This window comes from Tenrec ecaudatus, chromosome 5, assembly GCF_050624435.1.
Source record: "Tenrec ecaudatus isolate mTenEca1 chromosome 5, mTenEca1.hap1, whole genome shotgun sequence".
NCBI classification, from domain to species: domain Eukaryota; kingdom Metazoa; phylum Chordata; class Mammalia; order Afrosoricida; family Tenrecidae; genus Tenrec; species Tenrec ecaudatus.
Window position 1 is genome coordinate 38,475,796 of NC_134534.1, and position 19,055 is coordinate 38,494,850.

General features: G+C 46.0%; 1 protein-coding gene and 1 non-coding gene across 4 annotated transcripts in view; both read right to left on the bottom strand.

The window, feature by feature from the left end:
* VPS13B (vacuolar protein sorting 13 homolog B) overlaps positions 1-19,055 on the bottom strand; it is a 731,003-nt gene that overhangs the window by 133,120 nt on the left and 578,828 nt on the right. For all 3 annotated transcript variants that reach the window (XM_075549441.1, XM_075549440.1, XM_075549439.1), the window contains exons 38-39: positions 16,612-16,816; positions 16,049-16,233 (exon numbers count right to left, since the gene is read on the bottom strand). In XM_075549441.1, the coding sequence (XP_075405556.1) occupies positions 16,049-16,233; positions 16,612-16,816 (390 nt within the window). The remainder of the gene's footprint in view (positions 1-16,048; positions 16,234-16,611; positions 16,817-19,055) is intronic.
* LOC142449598 (small nucleolar RNA SNORD55/SNORD39) lies at positions 16,267-16,344 on the bottom strand. The gene has a single exon (XR_012784735.1). It is a non-coding gene; the product is annotated as a small nucleolar RNA SNORD55/SNORD39 (small nucleolar RNA).

The window sequence follows — 19,055 nt, forward strand, 5'->3', positions numbered from 1 at the left end:
TAGTAAAGATGTCAAAAAGCAAACAAACCCAATTTGACCTCAGAACGTTTCCACCTGCAGGGATATGGCTCCACCATAGCACCTTAGAGACCCAAACTGCTGGCTCCAAATACCCGACAGTCTCCGAAGTCAGAGATTCTTATTTTCCCAGTCTCTGGCATATGCGATTTATGAGCGTGAGTCTACTGATCTTCCTGGGCTTCCTGAATTTTTCACTGCGCCTGGATCCTTTAACACTGGAACCCTCCTCTCTGCCCGCCCCTTTGCCGATGGCTCTGCACTGTCCCAGGGCCGCAGGTCAGAAGTGTTACATTATGTTGCTGGCAGGGCTCTAGGGCAGGACACGCTCTTGCCTGCATTTAACTTACAGCTTTCACGACCCTTGGCATCCCTTGGCTTGTAGCTGCATCATTCCAATCTATGCCTTCATTTTCAAAAGCCCTCTTCCTGTAAGGCTCTGGCTCTGTATGGCCTCTCCTTGCTTACATGGGCACTAGTCACTGGATTTAGTCTAGAATGGCCTCACCGTGGCTTGACTACACTTGCACAGGATTATCCCAAAGCATTTCACAATCTGAGGTTCCAGGAGAAATGGATGTTGGAAGGACACTATTCAACTCGCTATAAATTCCATGTTACTCATTTCCTGGATGTATCAGATTCTTCATGTTCCTAGTACTAGTTATTCTTGGCTTTGAACTTTTTACTCTTTATGACCTCTCTATTTTACTTGCATGGGTTAATTGTGGTTGTGAAAGCTTGGAGCTCTCGCGTGGGGGTTGGTCACTTTTGCCATCCTGTTAGGATAAAATGAGTCAACTCAGAAGCAGGAGGGAGATATTACTGAGTTCAAGAAAGAAAAGTCAGGAGTAGAGCATATCCTTTGGACCCCAAGAGTCCTGTGCACAGAACGTCCCAGAACGAGGAGACAGATTGGTGAGGAATGGCAACTGCAGAGCCAGGGAATGAGAAATAGCCACGGGCTTCCTGGCCCACGAAGTATGTCAAGCTCAATATCCTCTTCTGGATCATCAGCCCATATGGTCCCATCCCATGTTTCAGGGTCCCAACTTTTCCCAATTAATGCCCTTACTTTGGTTTCAGACACTACTCTAGATCTGCAATGTCAGCTCTTTTACTAGAGGAGAGAAGGCTCTCCTTTGCAGCACAGATGGAAGTTTTCAAATCCGTTAGTCTGCACCTGAGGCGTGCTTTTGAGACTCTGAGATCATCCCTCTTCTTAATCACACTTTCCATTGTAAGAAGGAGCAGCCAACCAGCTTCTCTATACTTGTCATCCTTAGAAAACTCCTGGAAAATATCAAACATATGATCACCCAGAGCCTCTCCTTGAGGCAGAAGGCTGGCGTTCAGAATGAGGTGGCCTTGAGCTTGAAATTGGGGAAGTCACGTTTGCTAACGCATGGAGCTACAGCCAAACACCTTTAGCTGAGACCAGTGGTGGAGTGGAGCATCCTCTGGGGGCGGTTATCAGCAGTGTTAAAAGAACTTTGCAATATTGCCCGTGAAAGGCAAGGGTCAGTCTATGAGCACAGCAGAAGAGAGAGAGCGTCCTGACCAAAGCACTGTTATCCTGAACATTTCTGATCCCAACTCTAACTTGCTAAGGTCAGTAATAAGCCCCAAAGTCGCGAGCAGAGCCTGCATGGCTACTGCATTGCGTTATCAAACCCAGCTGAGAACTAGAGTGCTGTGGGCGCAGCAGTTGGAGTCAGAGTGGGTGAGGAAGCTTTGAGGGTGGAGGCGTGTCTGAGCTCAGCCTGAGGCTAATGCTGATCCCGATTGCCCTCCTTCCATCTGTACTTTCTGAATAATGGGTTTTCTTGTGAATCCCCGGGGGTGAGGGTACCGGGCAATGATTCCACTTGGGGAGAATAAAACATTTTTTAAAGTGTTCATAGGCCATTGATTCAAATTTAGTATCCTTCCATACTGTTATCCCCCAAACATTTTTAATACTGAGCAGTAAACATCAAACACATTCTGACTGCTAAGCAAAGTTCCAGAAAGAAATGCTCCCCTCCCCGCCCCTTTAATGTGAGAGTATTTAATAGGAAAAAAGAAATAGGCTAATAAAATTTCTACCACCAAATAAAGTGACAGGACAAAAAGAACTTCAGTATTCTTCCAGTTTGCAAATGTTTCCATTTGCTTTTAAAGCACATCTTATCGACAGATTCCTTCCCCACCTCCTACTTTTTGGTTGGGCAAAGAACCACGGGCATTTCTAACTTAAAAAAAAATTCAAATATCTCCTTTGCTTCCTTAAGTTTCCCCTGTAAATTCTGCCTCGGTTGAGCAAACTGGACAGCTAGTTTTCTTACTGCTCCATCGATTGCTCAACAGACCTGACAGCCAGGTAAGAAGCAGAAGTCGGGCACAGCGATGGCCGCCATAGCCCAGACCGTGGACATAGTTCCTTCAGAGCCACGATTTTTCATACGAACTGCGGTCTCCTAATATTTCTTCTCCCCTCCTTCCTCAGCAACAGGAGCCCTGGTGGTGTAATGGGTTATGGGTTGGGTTACTAATCACAAGACCAGCGGCTCAAACCCCACCAGCTACTCCACAGGGGAAAGATATGACTTACGGCTCTTGTAGAGACTTACAGCCCCAGAAGCCCACAGGGGTAATTCCACTCTGCCCCATGGACTCAGTGACAGCGAGTTCTGCTTTGCTTTTCTTCCTTCCTTAGCAAATGAGTCCCTAAAATTTTTAAAGGCTTGCCCACTTCCCTTTTAACTAAGTGTGCCCATGTGACTCTGTTCTGGACTGTGGGGTGTACTGGCCGTGGAGCAGTACACAGTGTGATTTCCAAGGAATAGTCTTATAGGGAGGATGTGTACTCTTTTGGGGGCCTTTCCTCTTCCTATGGTTAGGATGGAGACTCTAGACACTTGGGCAGCTTATCTTGGACCATGGAGGAAACCTCGGTTGCTGGGAACAAGAGAGCAGGAAGAGGTGGACGGTGCTTAGGTTCTCAGGACTTTTCAGCCTCGCCTTCAAGTTCTAGACTGCCTACCTTCAGATTGTCCTTGTGACTGAGAGGAAAATAAACTTCTGTTTTGGTGAAGCTGTTGCTATTGTGTACTTGGGGTCTCTCATATCTGAGCCTAGCTTGAGTTGACAGAGATTTAGGTGGCTCCAGGGATGCCCACTGCGCTGTTGGGATTCGTAGCTAAGGATCAGATATGATGACTTCAGAGTCTGTAAAATTAGTCAACTTGTAATTACAATCTTACTTGCACTCAAGCCCTGTGCAGAGAGGCCTGGGCTAGGACTCTGAGCTTTGTAGATCGTGAGCTTTCTTATTTTTGTTAACGAGGATATGTCCACATTCCCCTCAGCAGAGCTGACTACAGGACCAGATATAATCTGTGCACCTGGCACCATAACCAAAAATTCACTGCCATCAAGTTGATTCTGGCTTCCAGCAACCTTACATTGTGTTTCTGAGGCTGTAAATTTTGAAGACCAATCCTTTTGTGGAGAGGCTGGTGGATTTGAACTGCCAAACTTTTGGTTAGCAGTCCAATGCTTTGAGCTCAACTTGAGCAGTCTTCTTTTCATTGACTTGTCTTGCTCCTTTCCAGTAAACTTCCTTATTAGTTGGTGAGAACTGTAGGCTCTTTCTCCACAAGGTCCCTACAGCTATTGATCTCTTTCTCTCCATGCTCGTTGCTGCCCCCTGACTGCAGCCTAGGTCATCACCTCTCAAGAGAAGGTCCAGCCTTTGCAGGCGTTTACTTTAATCTACTCCCTACCAGGCTGCTAGATTAATTTACCTCCACCCTCGAGCTATCAACGGTTCGTCAACACCTGCCTACTGAAATGCAGCCTCCATGCTCTAAACGCATAGCCTGGAAGCAATAGGAACTAGTTAATACAGAGTTTGACTCTTGGTTCTTTCCCTTGTCTGGCTGTGTAATCTTGGGGGGAAATGATTTAACTCTTCAGAACTTGAGTTAGCGTAACCTCAAAGTGGAGACACAAGATTACAATACAGAGTTAGAACAAGGACAGACATAATATAAAAAATGAGGAGCGGGGTATATGAGTGGGTACCCCCCCCAAAAAACCAGAATTACACTGGGCATAGCGGAGCTTCCATAGAATGCATTTTTCCTGCTAGGTGAGCATCTTGCATCTTGCTCTGAGCTAGTGCACCCAGTGGTGTAGCCTGGGAAGGTTCTCTCTGGTCACAGTGAATTTTTCCATAAAAGCAGTTTCACTCGAACCTCATTTTTTGTGATGGCCGAAGCATGAGAACAGTGTGCAGCTATGAAATTTTGTTTTCTGCTAGAGAAAAATGCCACAGAAACTGGTGTGATGTTGTACATGGCTTGCAGGACAGTGCTATGGGAAAAACTCAAGTGCATGAGTGGTTTTCCTGTTTCAAAAAAGGTGAAATGTTGATTGATGACAAACCTTGTTCTGGACGTCCGTTAACTTCCTGAACGGACGAATAAGTCACCTCATAGTTCGTTCCACCAGGTCAGACTGTTAATCAAGCTTTCTATTTAGACATTCTGAAAAGGTTGAGTAACAGTTGGGGGGGTGGCGGTGGTGTGTGTGTGTGTGTGTGTGTGTGTGTGTGTGCGCGCGCGCGCAACAAAGAAGGCATGCTTTGTGGCAGATGGAGGACTAGTTTTGCTGCCATGACAATGCCCCTGCTCACACAGCCATCTCAGTGCACCAGTTTGGGGCAGAAACAGCATGCCTCTCTTGCTCTATGCACCTTACTTCCCTGACCTGGCTCTGTGCGACTTCTGTTTCCACGAATGAAGAAAGACATGAAAGGACAGCAATTTGATAGCTTAGATGAAATGAAGAAAAAAACAATAACCGAGGAAGGTGCTGTCAGTTATCTAAACAGATGAGTTTGAACAATGTTTCCAAAGAATGGAATTGTAAATTTGACAAATGTATTGTGTAATGGAGGGTACTTTGAAGGTGAAAGATTGTTTTGTTAAAAAAAGTTTAAATATATAGCTTTGGAGGGGAAAAAATTCTTTTTTTTTTGGATACCCCTCATATACCTTCCCTTTTTACACCATAGAGAACCCCTTTAGTGCGGTGGGTTGTGCATAGGCTGCTACGCTCAAGGTCAGCAGTTTGAAATCACCAGCTGCTCCCTGGAAAAAGATGAGACTTTCTACTCCTGTAAACATTTACAATCTGGCAGACCCAGAGGGCCAGATTTACTCTGTCTTAGAGGATTGCTCAGAGTCAGAATCTACCTGATAGCAGTGAATTTGCGTTTTGGTATCCCTCCATACAAGGGCTGCATACTAACACATCATGCCTGTAACTTAGTGGCCCTTCACTAATCCAAACCTGCACAGCCTGTGTACAGGTTATTAGTTAGACCAGAATACTTACCATTCCTCCTGTGGTCTGCCTTCTCTTAGTCAATGCTGAAATTTTGTTCCTATCAACTCTGTTCACATGCCCTTCCCCACCAACTGTGTCTGCTGAAGTCCGACTCTGCTTGCACAGATCTCTCAAGTCTTTTCCTGATGTCCTCAGTCAGGCTTCCTATATAAAAGGTACTTTCTCTGGGGTTTCCAACGGGCTCTAGTCACCTAGTGGATAACAACTTAGGCTGCTAACCACAGGTCAGCAGTTTGAACCCACTGGCTGCTCTGGGGGAGAAATATGAGGCTGTCTGTTTCTGTAAAGACTGGCAGCCTCAGAAAGCCCCAGGGCAGTTCTACCCTGCTCTACTGCTCACAATGAGTTGGAACTGGTTTGAGTTTCTGGCGTCTCGTATGGCACCTCACAGGTTCTTCTCAGCCCTACCCACCCTACCTAGCCCAGGTGCTCCTTTGTGTATCATTACTGCGTTAACCTCAAAGTTCTCGGGCCAAGCTCTTTTCAGTACATGCTGACATCCTTTTTGCATACTCTTGTAACACTATGAAGACAGAATGAGTAAGTGTGTCTTTGGGGAACACTCATTTAAATTCCTTCCCATTGCCCGCAAAGAGGAGGCAATGGCTTCTGGAGGCAACACACTTAGCAGCAGCTCCAGCACTGTTACCCATCGTTCATAAAGAGTCATTACTCTGTCTGGTGAGCTCATGGGACTCTGCCGAGCACTGTGGGGACTTTCCCCTTTCCTTTATTTCCTAAGAGTCTGGCTCAGCCGCTTACTTCCTCAAGGACCCCAAGTCCTTCCCACCTCCTCCCCCCTTTGCATTTCAACAACAATGAATCTCATATCTGGCTTTGAGCACCACTCCTAAAGATGATGGATAGGAGCAAAGCCTTCTGGGACACATTAGTACAGCTGCCAGTGGGCAGGAGGTGCTTAGAAAATAAAAAGGCTCAAGATTCTGGGAACATATGTGCAGCTATAAGTAAAACCGCCCAACACAGCTGAAAAGAAACACCCAAGAACACTTCCTTCCATTCTTTTTAAGCTGTGCATGGAAGGGGCAACTCATATTAGGTTGCAAATAACTCTCAGAAGGATTCTCTTTCTAGAGTGTCACCATGTGATAATATCATAACTTTTCCCTATCATGTCCATATGCTTTAGAATTACAGGAAGCTTGTAAAGCCAACTTTAAAGTAGCAAAAGTCTACTTTTTAATTTATTGAGTCATGTGGAGAATGACTGTCTGCTTGGGAACATTTTTGGGTTTTTGCATATCATTATGAAAAAGAAAAGAACCCAAACTAGACGGTTTAATGAAGTTTCCGTTCATTCTGTGGATAAGAATGCAGATAAAATGTTAGTAGAAAATGGGACATCATGAAATCACCAGGAAGTTACAGACACTTCACATTACATTGTCAACTCAATTTCAGAAAAAGGAAATTCCTTTAGAAGTAAAACTCTTATACTTGATTAGAAATGGGAGGAGTATTTACAGGATCTATGAAGTTGCTGAAGTGCTTCAATGTCACGGTGTGGAATTGGAGGCCAGAGCCAGGCAACATTGTTTTTAAGCATTTCAGGGGACAAGACTTGGTCTCAGCTGTGTCTGTAAGAAAGAGGACCATGCCTCACCTGCACTGTGGAAGGATGGCAGGGGAGGACAGCCAGGGGATTCCACCAGGGGCACGGGTTTTTCTACAAGTGCAGAGAGCCTTTGATGTGCAGAGAAATGGCACTGCCAAATATTTTCGAAAAGGAAAGCTGGGGAAACCATAGCACAAAGGAGTCAACATGTTTTTGTTTGTTTTTTTTTGGGGGGGGGGTAGGTAAGGCAGCCTTTCCAGAGTCCTGTGCAAGTGGCTCCTTCCAAAGCAACAGACCAAAGCGCAGGTTCCGTCTGAGCAGAGCACAGTGGCGGCCATCCAGTCAATCAGACTGAAGGCTACAGCTGAGAGAGTGGAGTGAGTCTTGGCCATGACTTCAGCCAACCCAGGATGGGATGTTATGTGAGACCAATGAAAGATGTGACACATCATAGGGCCTCTTGGTGGCATGTGGAATGCTCACAAGCATCCCTTTATCATGGCTATGTTGGTGAAACATGGCCTGGACCCCATGGCCACAGCTGACTGGACAGAGAGCACTGGTTACCAGACTACTAGGGGAATCCAGAACATGGACTTGGACTTGTAACGGTGACTCTGGGAGCTGTGGGGAAACAACCAGATGGCCTGATGAACAGGGAGGTTAGCAGAAGGGTAGACTCTTGGGGGGGGGGGGGGAGTGGAGGGGGAGAGGCAGAAAGCAAACATAGGGAAAGAAACAGAAGAGGAACAGCAAGTGACCACTACCTGGGGCCCTAGCTTCCTTCCCGAGGCCCCACTGCCTTTCCCTGGGCCTTGAGGACCTCCCACTGAATCTGTCTAATAAAGCCCAGAGCTTTGGTCTGAGCGCACTTCAGAGGGGTTCCTGCTGCCTGCAACCCAGAGCCTGCAGTGACAGACTACCACGCAGGCAGCGAGCGGATCCTGCAGCTACAGGGAGGGTGGTGTCTCTTCTAGCAGCCGTTCTCAGTCAGTGAAAACACTCCATTTATCACACGCAGAGCCAGCATTCTTCACAGTTATTATGACATTAACAGACTATAAACACACCAAAAAGGCCTTCTCAGAAGACAACTTCTTGGTCTCACACAGTACATCCAAGTTCTTTAACAGATCAATTGCTGGGATGAAGATAATCGGAGTATTTATTGCGTGCGTGTGACTGTGATCCACGGAGTCTTTCATGATGTAAGGTGCTGTACTGAGGGCTGTACACACATTCGTCTTGCTCTCTGTACGCCTTCAGGCTAAGGGGAGCAGGCTTTTGCTTGGGCAAGCTTGTGACACCTGGCAGAGGAGCGATGCTGTCTGAGAAGGGCCAGTCGGCTGGGCTGTAGGCAGTCTCAAGATGACCTTTACCTTCAAAATCTTGTCCTGGGTCTCCCAGACTCAGACAATTTCAGTGATGTCCTAGCTCAGACTAGCCCTAGAAATGCTAATGCATGCTAGATACGGCAGGTGCCAAGTTATTAAGTTACCATGAGATAAGTATCTGCCAAGCAGGCAGGACACGCCGTTACTGGCCCAACCAGTGCTGATACTTTGTAGATAGACTGAATTGGGAGCTGAGCGATTGGGAAGGAGGTTGCTTCCTTGGTCAGCTGATTGGAACATTAGACACAGGGATTTGACAGTTACAACATTCATCTCCATAAAGGGGATTTAGCTACCAGGTGAAGCAGACACTTGGGCACCATTTCTCTGGTTGCTGTGGAGGGCCTCTGCCTACACATGCCTTCATGCCTCCTAGGCTTGGAGAGCTGACCAGACGCCTTCAGACGGAAACCGTCTTTCTTTGGATATCTTAATACCCCATCCATCTGGTGGGTCTTTATTTATTTTAAGTTACTTTGCATATCTTTGGTCAATTTTTCATGATTTAATAATTCAAAGTCAAAGAATAAGTTCATGTTCCTGCTTGCTACATTTTGTAAAGACTGGCGATCATCCTTACACATTACAATCATTCCCTGGACTGATTATTGGCCCGCATTTTTACTTATAGAGCAAAGCACATGGGCTTGGGAGTCGGAAAGACTTCAGAAGAAAATCTGGCTCCTCTGCTTACAAGCTTTATGGTTCCAGGCCAGTTAACTAACTTCCCTTGGCCTCCGTTTCCCCACGTGTCAAACAGAGGTGATGGCCATGCCCGGGACAAAACGAGATTTACCCTACAGCACCGGCATTGCTAGGATGCAAAACACCCACAAAAGTGATATAAGTGCACACTGAAATAAAAAATAGCAAAACCAAAGTATCCAATTTTCCCATTATTTTTTCAATGTGGCTTCACTTTGATTTTAATAATCATGTTAGTGTCACTTTAAAAATTCTTTTCCCCAACTTCTGAATTGGATAAACAAATGTGAATTGGGCACAACTGAACTAATCTCTGGCTCACTACTCTTCATCTCCCCCAGAAATAAACAAATGACTGAGCTTGCTTTTGTTTCTCTTCCTGTTGTCCTTGCAGAGATCTCTTTAAAAGGCTCTAATCAGGATTTTTTTTTCATGTAAAAATGCAGTGCCAATTCTGAAGCCTGAAAATGCCTTTTAAGCTGAGAAAGAGCTATGACATCATGCAGCCTTGGTAACACATTTGTTATTTCATTTTTAATTAATTGAGTATATTATTCAAAGGTCAAAATTCCCAAAATTACAGGAGTACTCATCTATATAGTGGCATGGGTCTATCTTCATATATGTTCTATCGTGTGAGTTACATATGAAATGACCACCTTTCCCACTAGACTATAAACCAGATGAAGGCAGGAACAGATGATCTTTTCTCTATTTATATTCCCACTGTCTATACGCTGTAGTATCCTACACAGAGCAACCAATTAGCAGTCATTTGTTAAGAACTAGTACAGAACAGAATACAAATAAAAGAAAGGTATGCTTACTTCCTCATTTGCTAATTAGACTCACATTTTCTAAAAGTGTCAACGTGAATTTAAGGGCCTGTCTCAGTGTCTGCAGTGCAAGGTTTTGCAGAATGGTATTCATTTCGCCTGAAATTAAGAAACTGGTTTTCCCTTTCCTTGACAGAAATTCAGGAATCTTATATGGGCCCTTATTGCTTCTTGCCATCAAACAATTCCTGGTGAGTTCTTCTGTCTTTCCTATAAGCAAAGCCATATTCTTCTTCCGTTTGGAATCTTGAACTTCGCTTCTCATCTGCTTACGCTCCTTCAGGGATCTCCACTACTGAGACGACTGAGAAAAGATGACACTCAGGTTGGCCACCGTCACATACTAGCTGATGGTCTCTACAAATCTGGTGTCAACAGAAATGAAAACACACAAGGAAGCAGAAGAACACAGACGGAGAGAGCCAGCACAGCCCATGCACCGTGACAGATCTGAGGAAGGCTGAAAACAGTCACTTTGATAAAGAATGGGCCCGCAAGTTATCATCTGGAAGCAAGGGTGTTTCTAAAACGGACTCTGCCCAGGCAGCGCGCACAGGAGCGGGAGGGAGAGGAAAAGGCAGGCAGTCCTGCGGGTCTGGGCCCACAGGCTCCTCCCAGCTTGGTGGTGGCATCGCTCCACTGCAGGGACCCCGGTTTTCTTGCTACCATACACACCACGGACACTCACGATCGCACAGCCTGGTCAAATTATCCATGTGCCCCTTTGCTTTCTGTGAGCATTAACTTCAGTGTCTATTCAGAACCTGCGGTTAGTTTGATTTAACATTATAGACGCATTTTCTGTATTTTTCATTACCGTCCCAAAGTAAGTTCCCTCGGATGATATGGGGCATGTGCTTATCAGTCTCTACTAGCACTCTCAACGGTGGCAGAAGCCCCCCAGGTACAGCTGGGGGCTTGGAACACGGTAACGGTTGCACGAGCTGCCTTGCTTTGCCCGCCTTGCCAGCTGTCTGCGCGCAACAGGACGCAGTCTCACCACAATTTGGTCACCTGCTTCTCTCTCTCTGACAGGTCTCTCTGCCTCTCCCAGGCGTTACTGACAACTGGGCCGTGTGACTGAGCTCGCCAAGGTCCCGAAGCAAACAGAGTAGGAGCTGTCGGATGGAAAACTCAGCTGCTCTGTGAACTTTCACTCCAATCTCAAGAAAAGGTTTTAAAATGGATGATCTATTTCTTGGTGCACTAAATGATTCTGAGGAGTCACCTGGGCGATCCTGTCTTAGGGCAAATGCCCAGGAGATGAATTTCGTCGTGGACGGCAGCACTGGCTGCTGTCTAGGGGCACTTTCCTTGGCAGAGAGGTCCTGTGCCACGCGCGGGCATCAGAGCGAGTTTGGGGCAGGGGACACAAGGCATCGAACAGGTTTCCGTTTCTCAGACCCAGCGTTCATGAGGTCCATCAAATAGGCACAAGCTGCAGCACTGTGATCACTGAAAACCGGGACGTGGAAGCATCAGTCACCTGGCTGGTGTGTGCCACCCTGCTGCACTGACGCTGTAAGGACATAAGGTCAAAGGAGACAGGGTCACGTCCTTTGTAGGCTTACACGCCAGGAAGGAGACTGGGTATGGAATCAGGTAAGACACATCATAAAAGGGTGCCAAGCAGTGCCTGAGAACTTCAGCGGAGGGCGCTGTAACGTCTGGAAGTGGGGTCCAGATGTCCACAGCATAGACGAGGGAGCGGGTGGAAGTGGATGGCACAGGCTGGTTGGGGGAAGCGTGAGTCACCCACGTGGACCAGAGTGTAGATCCTGTGCAAGGGTTTCAAAGGCCAAGCTGGGTGGGGGAAGGTTTCTGTCAGGAAAGTGATACAACCTACCCATTCCTCTAAGAATGTTGGAAAGCTAGGGCTGGAAGGAGGGTTAGAGGCTGGAATTCCATCAAGCCTGGCCTAGAATTTGCATGTGAGGGAGGACAAGACAGAAGGAATTTAAGAGCTCAGCCTGTGTAAGGTATCTAAGTGCTTTAGTTATAGCTCATTCAATCCTCAAAATACCCAGGAAAGGTAGGCAGTCTTTGCATCTCTGCTCAGGTGAGGAAATTGAGACTCAAAGGGAACAGAGGTTAGCTTATGGTGACTTAAAAACAAAACAAACAAAAAACCTTTTCCTGACTATTCAAATCCAACTAGGGGAGGTCTGTGTCACAGGGCAAAAGTGAGCACTGCCAAGCGTCCTTGGGCATCACCTTTATGTTAGTAGACTGGCAGGCCTTGCTTCTGTGGTGCTGTTGGGTGGGTTTGAACTGCCAAACTCTGGTTAGTAGCTGAATGAAAACTGTCGGTGCCACCCAGGGACACCCAGACTACAAATCCCATGTTTACCTTCATCACACCACGTTGCCTACGGGCCTTCCTTTCATAAATTCCCTGCAAGTCAGCATGAGCCGTTATTTGTGCCTCTAAACTAGGGCTGGGGAATTGTCTGGCCCACAAAGCCAGCAGCACCAGCCAATGTCACACACCTCACCAAAGACAGGCAGATCCAGTCATCACATTCTGGGGGAGTTGGTGAAATGTTTGACCAGTGTGGGATACAGAAAGATTTCTCCCAAGCTGTGTCCCCCAAATATATGCTAAACCTAAGACCCCGCTTGCTACACATAGTAAAGGACCATATACTTGGAGGTCAATGCGAGCAGGTCAGAGGTGGTTCTCCTAAGGGTTGTCAGCCATCTAGAGCATCCAGACTGTATAGTTTATCCCACTTTAAGTAGGACCCACTCCCTTCTGATAAGGATAGTGGATTGTTCCCTTGAAGGAGAGCCCAGAGGCCAGGTTGAGCCCACTCAAGGATCACCAAGGTTAGGCCATATTGAGTCTAGGGCCCGCCCATCTTGTCACATGTGTGCCCCTAATCCCTCCCCTTCCTATTACATGTACACCCCTAGCTCATCCCCTTCCTGTGATGCGTATGCCTATTGTACAGCCCCTTCCTGTGACGTGTGTATGGTTACCTGTAATCATGCCCTAAGTATAGATAGGCCTTGGTCAGAAATAAAGAGAGACGCTCTCTCTGTGTGGACCTGGCTGCTGCGATCATGCTACCATAAAATGTGTCTGACTCCTTTATTTCACTCTCCTATTTTCCATGACTTTACTATGATCTCTCTATATTATAACGGCCCCCCATGGATGTTAGAGGCTGGTTTACTCTACCAGACCAGGATGACCGGTGCAAGCTGTTAAAATATTCAAACAGCTCTGGGCAGAGCAAAGGTTCCCCAGCCTTGCTCTAAACCAGCGGTTCTCAACCTGTGGGTCACAACTCCTTTGGGGGTTAAATGACCCTTTCACAGGGGTCACCTAAGACCATTGGAAAACATACTTCTGATGGTCTTAGAAACCCAGAAACTGCTCCTCAATTGGTCTCCAGGAGGGTCTGCCCACATGCAGATATGCTGATCTGGTGAGAAAGAAGCTATCTCAACCTTGACACTGATGCTGGCTTTTTTACCCATCCTGTCTCACAATGTAGCAATGTAGTTTACTGTAGTTATATTAAGACTGATACCCATGCTGCACCATGCTTCGAGACAGAATTTCATTTATTTGTAATTAAAATAAACATTTTACAATATATAATTATACATTGTTTTATGATTAATCACTATGCTTTAATTATGCTCAATTTGTAACAATGAAAATACATCCTGCCTATCAGATATTTACATGACGATTCCTAACAGTAGCAAAATGACAGTGATGAAGTAGCAGTGAAAATCATGTGATGGTTGGGGGTCACCACAACAGGAGGAGCTGTATGAAAGGGTGGCGGCACGAGGAAGGTTGAGAACCACTGCTTTAAACAGACCTAGAAGTCGCCACTGCACCTAGCAGGAGAATGATGCTGAAAGTCAACAGGAGGAGACCCTGCTACTGGAAAGGACCCAGACACTTGCCCACTCGGCTGAGGAGCCCCTCAGAGAGGAGCCGGTGTCTTATCTCCCTCCGAATGCCCAGGAGCGTGCCTGGCGGCCAGCACTGCACTCGTGCGTGCGGGAAAAGGCTGCCACACTGACTCTGGCCTGTGCCTCATGCTTCCTATTTGCTGTCCTGAACAGAGGCTCCAGGAAACAATGTTGACAGTTTGCCTCCTTCCTAGACTGCGAACCAGAGAGCTGTGTCCACCGCTGAGGCCACCCCGAGCCCTGGGACTGATCCTGCTCCCAGTCAGGGGAAGAGGAACAGGAGGGGCTGGGCAGCCTGGCACCAGGTAAGACTTGCAGTCAGTCCTGTTCTGCCCTTCCAGCCCATTCTGTCATTTTGGGATTGAGATCTCCCTTTCAACTTGGACTTGCTTCCTCAGCCAGGATCCTTGTCTTTGAGCCCTGCCCGCATCTGTCTCTAAGGTATCTAACACGACTGCCCCTCTACTTGCTGAACCCCTTCCGGCTCCCTTTAGCCAGTGCTTTGCCCAGCCCCCTGCCTGGGTCAGGGAATTGCTCCTGATCCCACCCCGTTGTCCACAGCATTCCAGCTGCTCTGCGAAGTCATCAGATCTCCCTGGTCTCATGGAGGCACTTACTTTAGGACAGGCATATAGACAAGGGTGTGGCAGTAAGCACAGTGCTAATATGAAGGGGCTTCAAAAATAGGCCATAGAAAAATGGACTGGAAGGGTAATGGAATTAGTCACACATATATAGCACTCTCTGTGGACAGGCACATCAAAATATATATTTTATAATTATTACACAATACCATTACTTCATTTTACTGATGAAAAAAATTCAAGGCTAAGAGGTTATTTGCCTAAGGTTTGCAAGCAGCAGAGCCAGAAATGGACTCAAGGCATTCTGGCTCTAGTTAGTCCCCCTAACCACTAATGGCAACGAGAAGATGAACAACGTGACACTAGTGAATGCACTTCCTACCTTGGATGCCCCATTTCATACCATACCATACCATACCATACACTATACCATACACCCACCATACCATACCACACCATACCATACCATACACCATACCATACCATACACCCACCATACCACACCATACCATACCATGCCATACACCATACCATACCATACTATACACCATACCATATACCATACACCATATCATATCATACACCATACCATACCATACACCATACCATACACACCATACCATACACCATACCATACACCATACCATACCCACTGCCATTGAGTCAATGTCGACTCACAGCAACCCTAGAGGAGAGGGTAGCATCGCCCTGTGCATTTAGGAGACTGTCACTGTATGGGAGTAGAAAGCCCCATCCTTCTTCCAGAGAGCAGCTGGTGGCCTCAAATGCTGACTTGGCAGTTAGCAGCTCAACAGGTAACCACTGAGCTGCCAGGCCTCCTTTTGACCGTAAATGATGAGCGCTTGGCCTCAAATCAGACCAGCCGAGGAAACAATGTCACCAGTTTGCATCGTTCCTAGACTGCGAACCAGAGGCTGTCCACCGCTGAGGCCACCCCAGCCCTGGGCTAGGCTTTCTCCTGGAAGTGCACCGAGCGAGGGAAGAGAGCAGTAAGGGAGGAAATGCCGAGATTTGGAGTGCATGTCATGCCACTCGCAAACCAGTGGGAGACAAGGGAAGAAGCACCGCTTCGGAGGAATTGGAAGCATTCGAATATTAATACGCAGAATAATATTCTACCCAACAACTTTCTCACAATTGTAGAAAACATGACCACTGGCTAGATGGTTTTGCTATCAGCCCACCTTAAGCCCCAAGGCCATTTTTTCACTCTGGAAAAGAAATGAAAAATAGCATCATCTCATTATATGGCCTTACATGGGCATGTTTCATTTCCCATGAAACTGTGGAGGGTGTGAGCACATGGGAAACACAGAGTGTGGTGCATGAGTGACACCTGCTTGTCCCTTTCTAGTTGAGGATCAGGTAACCTGTCCTCAAGGGTCCCAAGAATAGAACTGACACCTCTTGAACTGGCCGTGTATCATGAACCTTAATGACACGATTCCACTACTTAAATGTTCTATTGTGTGTGTGTGTGTGGCTGATGGAAGACACAGATGTGATCCAAACATTTATCCTTCTGTAATTATCACACATCCTCACAGTGTTTTCACCTTCAAAGGAATGGCCCTTCCATACCTGCAGCACATCTCCAAGGTCAGCCGTGCTGATGTCTGGATCCTCGGTGGTGTTGAAGGGCACAGGAGCTATGCGCACCAGGGTGAGCACGCGAGGTTCTGGGTATCTCCATAGCATCACGCCCGGGCTCTCCTCGGTTTCATTGTGAAACAACACTTCATAGGCACTCGGCAGTTTCAAAGGCTCTGTCAAGCGGAACCATAATTATTAATGGGGTATGTGTCTATTAATTTAAGGTTGGCTTCCCCAGTGTGCACATGGGGATTTGCAGCATTATCAAGGTGTCATCATGCACAAGTATATGTTTTAAAGGGGAACACGTTGGCTTATTAAACCAAAGTACCATTACAAGGATAAAAGCAAAGAATGCAAAGAAATTGGTTGATAATTTTTATACGGTTAGGGAGAGAAAGAAATCAAGAATTTTCCTTTAAATGAGATGGAATGATAACATACTATCTTGAGTTGAAAGTTTTGACATAGTACTTTTCAAGTGATTTATGTTACTACACACACACACACACACACACACACACACACACACACACACTGGCGCTACTTACCAACATCTTGTATATACTGAAACAGGCCGGTCCGCAGATCGTCCAAACTTTGGGCACTTTTAAAGTTCTGATTATTTTCCACAGGAGATGGTGAAGGCTCTGGCTGAGAAACATGCATGTCCAAATGGCCCTCCTCACTGAGGGATCCCTTAAGGAGCTCATGTAGAAGAACTAAACAATTCAAATGCTCTTGACCCCAGAAGACCTTTAAAACCATATGAAAAATGTTAGTGCCTTTGAAACACAAACAGTTCATGAAGGTAATTAGGCACAATCATATTTGAATTAATGTAATATTGCAATTATGCTCACTTTAATGATGGACACTAGCTAAACTATTTATAATTGCTAAGAAATAAATGACATACAGGATGAAATCCTATTACTTAAGTAAATACATAAGAACAAGAAAATCAATTACGTCATATCCTGGGCAAATCACACTCCATTTGCAATGCTGGATGAATGAGGAAAGTCTGCTGATGTGAAGCAATGCTTAGGAACCCAAGCGGCCTCACTTAGGTAGGAAGGAAAGAGTACCTATTGGTCTGAGAGAAGACAAAGAAGCCCCTCTAGGCCGACATGTTAATAGCTTCCTACCCTTTGTCAAGGGAATAAATGGGCACATCTGAAGTGTTTGCATTTTTACTTCTCAAAGTCAAAGAGAAGAAAGAAGCTCAGTGAACCTGAACTTCGAAGGCTCCAAAATTCTGTGTTTAGTGAGAAGAGGCACAGCCCGAGAGTGGATGGCACAGGCGCCACAGGAGGAGGGTCTGATGGGAATGTGAAAAATACTCGCCTAGCGTCGGAGCAGGACCAGGGTGGTTAATGACTAATGATTCATAATGCATTAACGATACATGCCAGACGATCAAATATTTTATCATGTCAAACTGTGTTGAATATTTCAAAAAGACAATACAACTATTAATGTTAAAAGAGCCAGATGGCACTGAAAAGACAACAGAACAGACAGAAGCGGAGGAGAACAGCAGTCAACCCCGTGGGTGCACTTTAGACCCTAGGCATAGGTCCGGTGTCTGAAATGAAGGGACCCAGAGTGAGAGCTGGGCATCACGTCTCCTCTCCTCTCATCCATCTGGATTTTACTGGATGGGGAAAAACGGAGCCAGGTGAAAAGCTGAGATGAGGAACTGGATTCTGTGTTGCGACCTTTACACAGGTGAGAGGTAGTGATTTTAGAATGTAGAGTTGATACCCTTGGTTTTAGTTCTGCTCCTTGTTTTTAATGCGGGGTTGCCTTGTTGCCTTACAAAAGCAACAGAAAACCCCATGTTTCTTGCTAAACAGTGAGGGCTTCTGGAAGGGAGAGCAGCTCTCCACAACAACATCAAACAATTTAATTAAGTATTGAGATGTGCCCTCAAATCTAGCCCTGGATCATTATGAAGACAAGTTTAAAGTTCACACACACAACTTTTAGAGGAAAATGAGAAACTCGTGCTGAATCTCTCCCCTAAACCCAACCCAACCCACCGCCATGGAGTCGATTCTGACTCAGAGCTTGGGGTGGGGGGGAGCAGACAGCCAAAACCTTCTCCTGCAGAATGGCTGGTGGGTGTGAACCATTGACCTTGTGGCTGGCAGTCCAATGCTTACCTAATAGCACCACAAACTCCTGAAGACAGCTTCTGTTAACAATGACTACTTTTCATTTTGTTTCACGCATTTACGTTGTGTTAGGTGACAAATTATGTAGGTATTAGATTCAAATCTTTCCAAGGAAAAAATCATAACAAAATAAGCAGATACTCCCATAAATCCCTTGCTTAGCTAAAAATCAAAAGTGTGAGAGACTGCAATGTAACTAATCTGAGAATGACCCACGTAACCTGCTAACAGGAAAACGTTCTTATATAGATAGGCAGACCCTAGATTACAGGCAGTTTCCAATACTAAGCCTGGCTTAAGTCTAATTTGTACATAAATTGGAACAGTTAAGGATAGTTGTAGCTAACATTGGTTTGTCAGCTTTCTCTATCTCTCTCTCTATATATCTATATATATGTGTGCGTGTAAGTAAATTAAATAAACACTCCAGATATGCTAAAACATCTTTAATATCATCACAATGTGCATCATAAACTAGTGCCTGTTCATGACCACTGTGTCGACTTCATGTCTGTAATAGAACAGGCTCTGACAGGGTTGCATCGTAACGATGTGTCCTATAGGAGCAGGGCATTTGTAGCCTGCCACTGCCTCTACTGCCAGTGCCCTTGTGCTTGTCACCTACCCCCAAATCAAAGTCAAGGCCACTGAGTTTATTTTGGCTCACAGGGATTCCACAGGGCAGAGCAGAACTGCCCGAGTGTTGACACTGGGACTTTTATTATTAGAATTGTTTTGAGACTGGAACTCTTTACGGGAGCAGACAGACTCATCTTTGCTGAAGCCCAGTGAGTAATCCACTACATTACCAG